The 13,480-nt window shown below is 52.7% G+C and overlaps 4 protein-coding genes across 4 annotated transcripts; 2 read left to right on the forward strand and 2 right to left on the reverse strand.

The window, feature by feature from the left end:
• Positions 1-1,411: 1,411 nt before the first annotated feature.
• K460DRAFT_353814 (uncharacterized protein) lies at positions 1,412-6,766 on the forward strand (the record flags this gene model as incomplete). Its single annotated transcript, XM_040931742.1, has 3 exons — positions 1,412-6,421; positions 6,468-6,657; positions 6,711-6,766. 3 exons carry the CDS (start codon positions 1,412-1,414, stop codon positions 6,764-6,766), a joined length of 5,256 nt encoding a protein of 1,751 aa, XP_040791442.1.
• A 1,786-nt stretch (positions 6,767-8,552) lies between these two features.
• On the forward strand, positions 8,553-9,380 carry K460DRAFT_304457 (uncharacterized protein; the record flags this gene model as incomplete). The annotated part of the gene is made up of 2 exons (XM_040929974.1): positions 8,553-8,922; positions 8,980-9,380. The coding sequence occupies 2 exons, from the start codon at positions 8,553-8,555 to the stop codon at positions 9,171-9,173; spliced, it is 564 nt and encodes a 187-aa protein (XP_040791443.1). The 3' UTR covers positions 9,174-9,380.
• Positions 9,381-9,883: 503 nt separating this feature from the next.
• On the reverse strand, positions 9,884-10,906 carry K460DRAFT_275757 (uncharacterized protein; the record flags this gene model as incomplete). Its single annotated transcript, XM_040928065.1, has 1 exon — positions 9,884-10,906. The coding sequence occupies one exon, from the start codon at positions 10,904-10,906 to the stop codon at positions 9,884-9,886; it is 1,023 nt and encodes a 340-aa protein (XP_040791444.1).
• A 775-nt stretch (positions 10,907-11,681) lies between these two features.
• Positions 11,682-13,205, reverse strand: K460DRAFT_364833 (uncharacterized protein). The gene has a single exon (XM_040933068.1). It carries the CDS (start codon positions 13,125-13,127, stop codon positions 11,892-11,894), a length of 1,236 nt encoding a protein of 411 aa, XP_040791445.1. The 5' UTR covers positions 13,128-13,205; the 3' UTR covers positions 11,682-11,891.
• Positions 13,206-13,480: the final 275 nt, after the last annotated feature.

Below are 13,480 nucleotides of genomic sequence, written 5' to 3' on the forward strand. Positions count from 1 at the left end.
CGCACCCTGTCTAGAGAGGCTCAAGACTGCCAGTTCATCGCTCGCGCATCATGGTAATGTAATAACAGATTGACCATGAGAGAATACCTCAGATCAGCTATGCGATTCGACAGACTAGTCTTGAAAAGCCAGCCGCTGTTCAGCCCTACTTGTACTGCAAAGTGCAGTCAAGGTGGTTGTATGGACGATGCGTTGGCAAGGCTAAGCAGCTCCATGGCCAATGACGTCGCAGGAGGGTGGGACGACGAGCGGAAGCGTCCGCCGGCCGCCCGCTCGGCAACATCACCCTGGTAACGAACGGAAACTAGACGTTAGGACAAAGGCACGATTGTGAGAGAGAGTGTGTGTACACGACCTGAATTGACTGCTTGGTTGGTTGCTTTCTTCTTGTGGTTGCTCACCGCTAGACGAATACAAGTCTGCTTGCTGGTGTGGGTGTGTGTGTGGGTGTTGCGGGTTGGACGAGGCTTTTCGTTGGTGGAGGGGGTCCTCCGACAGCTTCTCCCAGCCACCGTGAGAGAATGGGCTGCAAACTGGCTGCACAGCGGGTCTGCGTATGCATCTATAGGCCCGCTGCGTGCATCTAGTGGTAAAAATAAGCTGGAGGCAGACCACAAGGTGGCTGGTCGGGTCTATTATCGATACCCGCAAGTGACGACGGACGACGTCCTTCTGGAGGCACACACACACCAAGATAGCCAGCGAGAGCGTCGCATTGCCGTGTGTAGCGCCCATGTCGTCTCCCTCTAATGTCAATTTCCACCGTCCCTGAAGAGCTGGCCCGTCGAGTAGTAGGCCTTGTTTCCTCCGTGAGACTGTGAGAGGCAGCCCAATAAGCCTCACGGCTGGTAGCGCCTACAGGGATTGCTGTTCCATGGTCTTGACCCGGCTGCTCTCCACCGCAGTCCACCACCTCCACCACGCCCCCCCAGAGCTCCTCGAGCCATTGTTATCCGCAAGACGCTCCTTGTCTGCGGCTGTTCCTGGCGTCGGTACGTCTCTCCGCTACTCTCTGCCCTGCCCGCACCGTGCCATGCCATGTGTCTGGTGCGGCTCTGCCTTGCTTGCGCTGCTGCTAACTTCGCTACCTCTTCAGCTCTCGCTACGACGGCCAGCGCCCACCTCGCACGCCGCTGCGCTGCTTGCACATAGCCCACCGCAGTATATACACACGGCTATGCCCTGATCGACGGCACTTCTCCACGTTCGCTGTCTGCGCTCGAGCGTGTGCGCCCCCTCGCCCCCAGTGCTCCCAGCGCATTTCCCCGTTGCGCAAACGAGAAACAGCCACGCAACGGCCCTGCACTCCCTCCCTAAGACGTCTCCTTGCTCCCACCCGATTACTCGAGGAACCTCTGCGCCCATGTCGTCGGCCGGCTTCCCCACCTTCTAGGATTCTTCAGATCCAACAATGGGTCTGGACACGAATCGACCCCCTCTCCCGGCACCTACAGAACCCTCGACTCTCGACTCGGCAGACGACTCCAACCTTCGAGACGACGTCTACACAAACGTCTCCACGCGCACAGACAAGACCTCGTTTTCCATCCCAGAAGACGGCACCCCGGTGACTATCAACACCACCAAGCAGCCCCAGGGCACCATCCACAAAAGATACCCCTCGCAGACCTCGCTGCTCATCGAGTACTTTGAAGGCGGCAAGACCGAGGGCAAAGCCCACTCGCGCCCCAGCGTTCGCGTCCGCGTCACCCCATCGTCTCGCAAAAGCAAGGCCAAGGTCGCAAACGACCACGTCCAAATCACCCAGACCAACCGCTACACGCGCAAGCCTTCATACACCCGGCGCATCTCGCTCGGTAGCAAGCCCCGCGACGAAATCATCGACACCCGGACCACCACTGATTATTCAGAAGACGGCTCCAACGTATCCTCTCTCCCACCCGTGGAAATCGAGCTACTCCCCAACCACAGCGACGTCTCCAGCAACGGCGGCCGCTTTATCCCCATGGCTTCAGACGTCTCTTCCATGCCTACTGACAGCATGTTGGGAGGAAAACCAGAAATCCTGCCTCCAGGACGGCGCAGAAGCCGAAGCTTGGAGAGGGAAGCTGTTGCCGAGTCCATGGCCTCTGAGGGTTACGACACACTGAAGGCACCCAAGCATCAGCGCAGTAGAAGCTTGAGCAAGGATCGCATTACACAGCGCGTCATGGAGAAGCTACAACAACAGACAGGAGACGGCGGGACCTCCAAATCAAAAGAGAGCTCCTCAAAGTCGAGGGATACCATCAAGATCAGTAAAGACGAGCTGACTTCACCCCGCAAATCGCACCGAAGAAGAAGCAGGGACACGGAAGAAGTAAGCGCCATCAGCGGCACCGAATCCAGTCTTCTCTCTTCCAACGCCGATCGTCGATCTGGCATTGCGCATTCAACCCGCTCCGGCGTGTCTGGAGCCTCGTCCATCAACAATCCCAAGTTGCTCGCAACGGTAGAGGATGCAATCAAGCGTCTCATTCTTCCAGAGTTGAATGCTCTGAAAGAAGAAAACCGCACTTCAAGAAATCGAGACAAGTTCGAGACCACTCGCAATAGTGGTGCTACGTACGACACAATCGATTCTACCAGCTCCCGCGAGCCGTCCAGGCGTCGTGTCTCAAAGTCTTCCAGCGCGCCTAAACTGCACGGCAACAAGCCAAAAGTCGTCCTGAATCGTGACGGCGAAGATCCAGGAACCATCCTTTCTGGTGGTTCCAGCCGCAAGGGTGAGCGGCGATCGAGCCGAGGCTCCATCTCTGACCGGAGCTATGCTGAGTCGACGACTCGCGAAGAAAAGACGACCCATCGGAGAAAGAGCAGCAAAGACAAAGAAAGCACGTCTGCACGAGATGCTGCGTTAGCTCTCGTCGCAGGAGCTGGCCTGACAACCGCCGCTCTGAAGCACCACACATCACGCGAAGAGAAGGAAGAGGAGCGCAAGCACAGGAAGCATCGCTCATCTCACAGCAGTAGAAGTCGTTCTGCGAGCATAGCTGAGAGCGTGGAGGAGAAGAGCTATGTGAAGCAGCGTGTACCGCCTCTGCCCTTCAATCACAGCGAACTGCAAGGCTCAGAAATGACTCGAGATTCAATCTTGTCGGCCGAAACCGAGACGAAAGAAAGACCGAGCTCACGGTCGTCCAGGAGCACTGGTGTCGAGACACCTCTACAACAAGTGCCTCGTGGCTTCATTTCGCCATCTCCCTTGTCGCCATCCCCTCTCTCGCCGACGCGAAGTCCTAACACGTTACAGCGGAGTTTCGGAACAGCTCATAGCAATCACTCAACAGGCGAGGTCCGCCTGAGTACTCCAAAGAGTGATCGCAGCTACTCTTCCCGCACTAGAGAGGTTAGTAAGGTCAGCCGAGAAGCTGCAGCCAAAGCCAAAGCTCGTGCTATCGAACGTTTCGAGCCTCAGGCATCTCAGTATGAGATTGAAAGCGAGACACCGACCCGCGGCGTGAGCCCTATTCAAAGTGAGGCTAGTTACCGCGGGGGCCTAGCTTCTGGCTCGCCACGACATCTTCGAAGTGCTCATAGTGGAGCATCTGTATCTTCTCTTGGCCAACAAGTTGAACGACCGCAGTCTAACCTCTCTATTGCGTCTTTTGAATCGACGCCTAGCACCAAGGCGGCGCGAACCCGTAAGCGACCACAAGGCGTCACCCTCGAGAGCAAGAGATCCGTTCTGGGCGAACCGGACACTCCTCGAGATACAGAAGAATTCTTCGAAAAGAACCATGAGCAAAATGAGATGTACCGAAGAGAGCTAGAAGATAGCGAAGTAGCATCGCCTGTCAACCACCGTCTCACCAATTACACGGACGACAGCGCTGAAGGCATGTATCTTGATCGCGAGGAGAAGATGGATCTCCAGGATCTTCAGAGGGTTGGCTCGATCCCAGAATATGTACATACGCCACTCGCAGTCGAGTCCGCGGTTGCCTCTCTTCACGATCCATCCAGCATCAGCGTCCGATCATCGGGAGTGTCGAGTCCGCTGAAGAAGAGCCATCTATCACAAGTAAGCCCTAGTCCAGCAAGCTATACCGTGCAGACAGATCAGGTACCCAGCCGCGAGCGATGGGGTGCTATTCGAGATCAGGCCGAAGCCCTAGTTCAGCAGGCGCACACTGAGAATTCACCGAGACAAAGCATTGCAGAGTCCATCGACGAAACACCTCAGATGCACCACAGTGCATTCCCAGCAGATCATGATGAGATGATGCCTGAGATTGGATATGGTGTGGACGATGACTCTGATGTCACCACAAACCCGTCCATCATCCAGGGACCGCTCGGCGGAGGAGACGGATACCACGACCAAACCGATGAATTGTTTCTCAGACAAGAAGAACGGGAGCGTACGCCTACTTCCACTAGCAAAGGTGCTGCCATTGGGGTAGGAGCTGGAGCTGCTGCCATTGCCGCTGCCGCGGCTCACCACCTGCACAATCAGAGTCCAGACTCCTATGACGAGCGACACTCATATGACGAGCGACACCAGGCCACCGTGGAGGAAGATTATGATCGCCCTCATACAGGTGAGCCCCAATACGAGCAGCCAGGCTACGCACAGAGCAATCGCACTCCATTGTCTCAGGGCCCCTCCGGCTGGAAAGACGAGGGTTACCAGTCGGCTAACCAACGTGAAGCCTACACGCCTCAGAACCGCAATCACCCAAAGCTCTTTGACGATGATGGCTTTGGTGAGGATTACGATGAGACGGATGACCTGTTTGCTGCTAATACCAAACATAACCGACACGCTAGTGGTAACTCTCACGGCATGGCGTCTCCTCTATACGACGCGGCTACGGGCAAGGGCCTCGATCGCATTCAGTCAAAGGATATCGTGGCCCTCATGGACCATCTCACCGTCAGGGACGCACAGCGTAATGCACGCGACACCGAGATTTTGGTCACACTGGTTCGAAGTGCGGCTGAGATGCGCAACCAGCTGGATGAGATGAAGCAGTTCATCAAGACTCAAGATAACATGATCGTGCAAACCACAGACAAACGCGTCGGTCTGGCTGAGCAGCGGATACTAGGCGGTCCTCGTCCACAGCCTCTGGGATCACCACGCGTCAACCGGTCATCGTCAGATGACATTGACGTGGAGGCTAAGAAGAAGAATGTCTTCAAACGTGCATTGAAGGGGTTGAGTTTGAAGGGTGACAGCGACATGAAGAACATCGAAGCCATGTTGGTCCAGCTACTCGGCGAAGTTGAAGGCTTGAAGCATGTTCATCAGCTATCCCTAGATCAGCAGAACAGATCAAACAGTCTCACCTCATACGAAAACCTGCGAGCGAGCGGCGACGCTGGCTATGAGCCGGAAGGTCGTGCCAACACTGCCTCGTCGCCAAATCAGTCCGGCTACCTCTCAAACCCAGCTTCGTCGGGTCGACGTATCCAGGACCTACACTCTGGCTACGACGTCATGCCAACTAACCGTATAAGCACGGTAGAAGAAGTCAGTGATGAGGAATACGATGAGCGTGACGCACGATACGAGAACACTGAGCGGATGACCACGCCAACGCAAGAGGCTTTCCAGAACAAGAATGTGTCACAAGAGACCCCTCCACAAGCGTCGAGAGCCGTTCGAGATCCGCAGAGCCAGGAGAATACGCCCAAGCGTAAGCACAAGTCGAACTCATCGTCTATTTTCGGCATTCCCAAGATCTCAAGATGGTCAAAGACTACTTCTTCAACCAACCCAGAGAGCCTCCCCCGCAATAGTGGGTCTGGCGAGAAACGACCCTACTCCACTCACTCCAGGTCCAATTCACAGGACGATTACTACGATGACGATGAGGAGTTGTACGAGGTGCGCGATGATGACAGGCTTCGTTCCAACACATCGCTAGCAAGGGACGCTCAAGCTTCAATTCGGTCCGCTCGCTCACCATCACCACTGATTCCAGATGATCTTCTTGAATACGAGATGGAGGACCCGAAATACCAGGCTCATCGCAACTCATTGAACCTGCAACATCCTCAGCCCCGCCCTGGTCCGACTGGCCGCCATCAGAGCAACCTGGAAACTCAAGCCCAGATCTACGAGCCCCTACAATCTCCAGATTACGACCAGTGGGGAAGTATGCCGGCTTTGGCGCGCAACCGTCTCTCCGGTGGGAATGCATCTCTAGGCCAGAGCAACATGTCGCCCATCTCATCCGACGGCGGATACAGCCAACACTCTGCTTCGGAGCAACAACAAGCGGGCCCACCTCGACCGCCCAAGATCCCAGATGACGGCCCACTCATCCCGCCGCCGCAGACGCTTGCAGGCTACGGCCAGACAAGACAAATGTATAGCTCCCCGAATGAGTTTGGCAGCCAGGGTGCTTTGACGCCCTTAGCGCCTATTGCTGAAGTGAGGTATTCGCTTGAGACGGATAGAGGACATCGCGTAGGTTCATAGTATCACTATAAACGCTGAGACTAACTTACGACAGATCACGCCCACGCCCTCGCCCCACCCTAGCAACCAGCACCTCCACACCAACGCTGCGGCGAACAGCCCGCAACGCAAAATCACGGGCCCCAGGCCCATGGGTAGCAGAAGCCCAAGTGGACAGCAGGGTCTCAGCGGCAATGCAGGGTTACAGCATCAGGATACAGTTGTAAGGAGGAAGCCAATTGCTGGTAAGTCTACGCCATGTCGTCTTTTGGGTGCAATGGAGCTAATGCAAAGACAGCGGATGAGGAGTCCCTCGAATCGTACCGCAGCAGCCTCGACTCGGAGATCTTCTAGGTGAATAATCTCAAATCGGGCACTATAGTTGATCTACGCACCGTCGCTGTGGAGTCTTGTTGGGCACGCGATAGGAAGGTCGGAGACGCACGGTTTCTTGCCCACTATCAATCAACCACGAGTAGCCACTCTTCCAATAGTGGTTCCCGGTCTGCTGGAGGCGGTAGTCGAGTGCGCAAAGCTTCGCCACTAAGACATGTAGTCAGTGCCGATGAAAAGTAACGAACGGGGGGAATGGGAAGAAACAAGAGATGGGACTGTAACTGGGCGGCACTTTGCATAAAAACCACACTTTCGAGCATATTTTCCGGGTACATTTTTTTTCTTCGTCTCCCACTAGCATGGCGTTTATACATTTGGGTATTGGCAGACGATAAGACCGAGGAGGAGGAGGAGGAGGAGGAGAAGCGTACAGTCTTCTTGTTAATCTCATGAGTACCCATGAAACTTCATATGTTTTATACGAGAGACGACGGTTCGGGTCTACTACTGGGCTTAGCAAGCGTGTATAGTTGATTGGCGCATGCGCGGATATCAGGATTTCTCGCAAATCATGGGATGACAGTATGAAATGGCGTATTCTTGGTTCTATATTTTCTGCATCTGCACTCCCCGCTTTTCTCTTTTCTCTTTTCTCTTTTTCCCGGCTCTTGGAAGATTCCACTCTATCTTTCTTAAGATTTAGGGTTGGTAAAGGTATGGTGTGGGTGTTGGTATCGAAGTGAGAGCTAACTCCACTAGACTACCTCAGTATATCCATGAGAACTTTCTGTTGCTCCAATCTCGATGGTATATTAACAATACGCCTGCAGCCTTCAATCCTCGGTTCGGTACTATTAGAGTGGTTGAGTTCCAGTGGTTCAGATTGCAACACTAGCTCTACGATTAACCAACCAGCTGGACAGTAAAGCTTCCAAGGCCACGACGAGAACATGAGGATAGATATCTATGTCTCAAGAACACAGAGACACTCCACACGTTACGCAACGGAGGGACAGAGTCGATGATTGGCTTTATGAATTATCGAAATACTACAAGGGTCGTCACTCCACATTCCAGCCAGTTCACCTTAGCAACCCCTTGTGACCTCATCCTTAGCACGATTCGAGTTTATTCGTCCACGAAATAAAGAGAGAGTCGCCCACATCCCCTCCCCAAGACATGTCTTGGGCTTCTTTTTCGGTAACGTATGGGGGTGGCCGCATCGTATCTCGGGTTTGCTCCTTTTGCTGACACACATTCTCCATGTTCACGTCGCGACCCGATCGGTACCGAGGGATCCTGAGACATCGCCATGCCAACGAGGGTGTCTGAGGGAAAAGGAAGTCGGTTGTATGATGTGTAATGTAGTAGTATTATAGGTTTCCTTCTATAAAGCAGAGCAACGTTGTAGTCTGGCTTGCTTTTGCTGCGGTTTCGGCCCCACTCCTTAGGTCCCACATGTAATGCTGGGCTTGCACTTGCTAGACAAAGCACCTTGCGGGGATTGGAAGCACCAATCTATAATCTAGCAAGATCTGGTACTCTGAGAAGTAATCGTGTGATGCCCATTGCCGTGGTACCGTCTCTGGGTCTGTCCATCGCACTAACCAGCTGGTTGAAGCTTAGCCTTCTTTCCCGTCTTGCCCTCCCTTGCTTATAGAATCACTTCCCAGCTTCCACATAAGATGCTGCACGTCGTCACTCGGTCTGGGAATCTCACACTGGGCATCACTCCAGGTCATAAACCACAGCAACACTCCTACCGGCTAGCCTGAACCGACCCTCGGTGTCTCTTTCCCTCACGATGCACATCAGCATGCTTCTCAGCATGTTCATAGCGACAGCCCTTGCAGCGCCGTTCGACCAAAAGGAGACCCGCAGTACCGGAAACGCCCACGACTCTCTCTGGAAACCAGCAGCCGGTACCAGAGGGCTATGCAACAGCGCCTCGGACAAAGTCATCAGCTTCGACACGGGACCCCAGCCCGAGACGATAGTCAACAATGCCTGCGCCGCCATGATGCCCACTTGCGCATACCAGGAGCACGTTTCACATGACGTTTTCTGCATCCAGACCGTAGACTGGCAGCTCCCCGGGCCGAAGAACAGTACGCAGCCCGCCAATATAGAGGCCAAGGCGAGCAACGCGGTTGTCAACGGGTGGGTCATCAAATGTAAGTCGCTGCTACACTAACGCAATGTTTTCTACGAGGCTGACCTGTGCATTATAGTCGCTGTAACGCCTGCTCAGCAGCCACCAGAGTCAGCCGGCGTATTCTGGACTGTGGCAGACTGTTATGGGTACTTTGTCTACTTGCTGGCGGGGTGCCATAGTCAGCAAGGCTTTGGCGTTGGCAGAATTGTCGTGGGCGGCAACACTTCGCTGAACGGGACTATGCTCGAGACTACTATCGTGCCAGCATAGTAGCATGTTTTGTCTGCGTGCTTTGTTTTATCTGTCGCTTCTCTTCTCCTGTTGTATCTCAGGGTTATAGGCGGTAGGACGGATTGAATTAAATTGATGACTCCGGCTTTGTCGATTCACCTCTTCTGAACAAGTAATGTGGTTCTGGGATAAGATACAGTGGTAGATTTGATAGTCTGCTGTATGTTTCAAGTTTGCTATCGTGGCTTATTACAATTCGAGATGGTGATATGAAGGTGTAGTCTTGGTGGCATTCTGTATGTCAAATCACTGTGCTTCTTGCCATCGCACTTCTTGCTACCACAGTTAGATACCCCCGATCAACTTACGATGCATAAAGACACTATTGGCAATTCGGGAACATATCAAAAGCCTCTACGCCATTCAAGCTATCGCTCATTCTGTAAAGGTACTTGAGGCGCGGAGATATTTGTGGTTATATTGTATCTTCTAGGATGTGTCGAGCTGGTTGCTAGCTATGGTAGTAAACCTTATCATCATTCTCCTAATTGGTACCAGCTCTTGGGATGCTTTCCATCGAAGCATTAGAACATGCTCGTGCCAGTGGTCTCAACGACAATACTAGTGTATCAATATACTGCTGAGATGGGTATATGAGCTTTGTGTTTGCGTAATGAGAGCTGATATAGAGCGACGTCGAAGAATGGGGGTTGTTGGGTGCTGAAAGTGTCCCCACGATGATGATCGCTCTATTCGACAGGTATCCGTTTGGGACGGCCCAACGGACTATCTGGATCCCGCTCGACCTTAACATACTTTCCTCCGCTACCGTCACCCCACATAGCCCAGACCCAGGATATTCTATCTTCATCTTCCCATGGAAGCCATCCCCACTGACTCCACCTGCTGGCTCCCGACCATCCGAAACAAGGATTGTAACGATGGCGCGGGGTAGGCCGTCCCCAATAGATACGATCCACAAGAGAGCAGCCGTAGTCTATGAGTGTGACTCGCATGTTAGGGGCGGCATAGTTTGAAGTATTATCTATGATAATGTTCCTAGGTTCCAAGTCATAGTGTTGGACGCCCGCAAGACGAAGATCGTAGTCTGCTTCTATGACTTTGCGCATAATGTTCTCCCGCTCTTCCTTTGTCAGATCATCGGGATCAAGGTCCAGCATTCGCACACCAGGCACATATTCGACCAGTATCATTCGTACTGCTCGGGTCACGGGCGCGCCTCGGACCCGCTGGGTGATGTCTAGGGTCCATGAACCGAAGTACTTGGGAATGACACTGCCTTGAATATCGGGGTCGACAACTTCCATGTAGGCTGCTGCTTCGATTGAATACTCCGAGTCCGCTAATGCGACGCAATCGAGCTTCCTTCGAGGGACATTGTACAAGTGAAATTCGTAGTATAGTGGGTCGTATATCTTCGCAACAAGGCCAGTGTCTGTAAGCAGGACCTGAGCGCCACAGTCGTCTCCCGTGCGGATGATGTCAGTAATGGTGATGCACTGACGGTCTTCCAAGAGTGTCAGTCCTTGTGCCGGGGGATGTGATTTACACCACTCGAAATGATCAGAATTCGGCAAACCATCGAAATACGGTATAAAGTCATCGGAGTAGATCCCTCCATATGGCGCCGGCGGCTGATGGCGCATTGCTACAAAGCTGGCACCAACGACGTACGGATTAGGCGGCTTTCCGGTCGGCGCGACAGGCAGCGAAGACAGGCCGTTGGACTGATCGCTGGAGAAGCTCGACATGTTGAGTGATATGTTTCGGTGGTTGAGGTCGTACTCAAGTGTGGATTGTGTTGCAACACCGCAAGTGTAGAGTGTGGTTTATGCGAATAACTGTTTTGTGTCATCCATGCGGGGACTGTGTTAGGAAAATGAGAGAGTTAAGTGATACTGTTCTCTCCGTGAACGGGCATCTGTTCATACAGAGGGGAAGCAAAGAGGAGGCCGTGCACTAAGCGAGGTCGGGCACATGATGTTGGGTGCGTGAGTGAAACACGTGCGATTAATCTAAACTACCAGGTGGGTGCAGGTGGAAGCTGATTTGGAGCGCACTAATGGGCCAAATATTGACTATTGGCATGGGGCAAGTCGCAACCAATACGAGATACTGCCCGCATGGTTCGGCTTCACCCTTTACATTGCTAATTTCGTTGAGTACTACCTTTATTGATGGCCTCCTAGAATGAAGGCACTGTAATGGACCTAAGTGAAGCACAAGCGGCCCATCGCCTACGAAGATTGTCGCGTCTAGTAAATCCAGCGTACGATGATGGATGAGGGTTCGTCATTTCCTCCCCGGTAACAAGAGAAGAAACAATACCGTAACGCAAGATCTAGCCGAAGGGAACAACAGCCGGGTCTTGCTAGCATTGTTTTGAGGATTGACCCTGCTAAAACCCAAAGAACCGTGATGACGTAGTCACAGGCTTGGATTGGTCGTGCGTGGCGGTCGGTTTGGATGCACCAAATATTTTCACGTTCAATCAAACGGGCTATAAATATGCATAAACGTAGTCTGTGCTAAGATTCTCACTTCATGAGCCATAGTACATTTAGTGTTGATTCAAAAAGTAGTATTGCCCTTTCTGACTTGCGCAAACGCATTCCAAGTCGATAAGCCTGGCAAAAGATAAACGCGCCGTTTATAGGGTATCTTCTTTCATCCTGAATAATTTTTGAACACCAGTATTCTACCAAACAAACCCTTGATACTGGGAGTAGGTAAGACTTATGTGGTGCGCGTGGAACTGCTGTAGCTACAGCGCTCGTCTGCCCCCTTTGCCTCACTGCTGACACTAACACCCGAATCCGACCCGTTCACCAAATCATTCCACCCTTGATAAACTGGACGCTTTTCTGGGGTATTGGGATCCCAAATGACGGGAATAAACCGCTCATCTTTACGAAAATGTCTCCACAACCACTTGTCCGCCTCCCTACCTGAATCTGAGCACCATCCCTCGGTCGAGAACTCGGACATGTGGCCAAAGTACCGCAAGATTGGCGATACCAGCCTTGGATGCCACTTTTCTTTGAGCAGCTTTCCTTTCCCGGCGGACCTACGCTTCTCGTAGTAAGGGTGATTCACGACCGAGGCGATATTGAAGTCAAAGACCTTGACCTCGACCTTGATGTCTTTTATCGGAATGTTCGGGTTGGAGTACTCATCACCGAGGACGATGATGTTGCGAGGGCAAAAGTCGCGGTGCATAACACCAGCATTACAAATGATAGCTTCTGCATGCAAGGCTTTCTTGAGAATCAAGGACCGCACCGGCCGTCGCAAGTATGCAGTACAGATATTCTCCATGCTGTCACCAAGTAGTCGTTCGATGAGAATGAGTCGTACGTGTCGCCTGTTCGTCTTTTGCTGTCCAACCTTCCCAACTACCGTCTCAACTTCGATGGTCCATGTGCCATGAAATGCTGGGGTAACGCCCTTCGCAGCTGGCGAGTTTTGAAGCTCCATATAAGCGGCGGCTTCGCGGCTATAATCACCATCGGCATTTGTAATAACGTCTTCCCTATAACCAAACTCATTGATTCCCTCGTAGTAAAGTGGATCGTAGATTTTGGCGACCATGGTATCGTTTACCACCACAAGCTGCGCACCTCGATCATAACCGGTTCTTATAGTCGAAGTGATTGTCAGAGGGTTTACTTCGCCTAGATACGTCTGGCCTTCCAGTAGAGATTGGGAAAGACAGTATTCGGTTTGCGAGAGTAACTTCCAGTTCTCCTGCACCAGAGGGGACTCGGTACTATAACCTATGCCGAAGGGCGCCGGCGGCTCGTGCCGATGTGCAGTAAAGGTGAATCCTTTGACATAGGGCAGTCGCGGCTTGCAGTCATAGCCATAGTCGCTCTCTTCCGACTCGCTCAGATCATGGTCCGGGTTCTGTGCTGTCAGGCTAAGTGTGGAAGCGATCGAGTGAGGAGATGAGGTCGTGTTACAATCAGACATCGGACTTTTGCGCAAGGGCTGCGAATGTTGTGCGTCTGCGCGATTATTACTCCACTGAGTTTAGGGTTTTGGTTTATGTGATACAGTTGAGTTGTTGCGTGAGTGTGAGGATGTTAGCTTTAAAGAGTGTGGGGCGCCAAGATCCGCTTACACAATGGCGCGCTATCACGTGAATGTTCATTCACCGTGGCTTCATATATCTGCTAACAATTCACCATAGAACTGCCACTTTGACGCAGCAAGATAAGAAAAGCCCCCAGTTCGTTTTAGGCAGCAGGGGCTTTTTCACAGACTTCGGGCTGTGTCAACAATGTCGCGTTTTCACAATGGGCGACGCAGCATGGTGGAAACCA

Source organism: Cucurbitaria berberidis, assembly GCF_010015615.1.
Source record: "Cucurbitaria berberidis CBS 394.84 unplaced genomic scaffold K460scaffold_2, whole genome shotgun sequence".
NCBI lineage: Eukaryota > Fungi > Ascomycota > Dothideomycetes > Pleosporales > Cucurbitariaceae > Cucurbitaria > Cucurbitaria berberidis.

Coding starts and splice junctions, on each gene's coding strand:
- K460DRAFT_364833 (XM_040933068.1), bottom strand. CDS start 13,127: ATGTCTGATTGTAACACGACCTCATCTCCTCACTCGATCGCTTCCACA.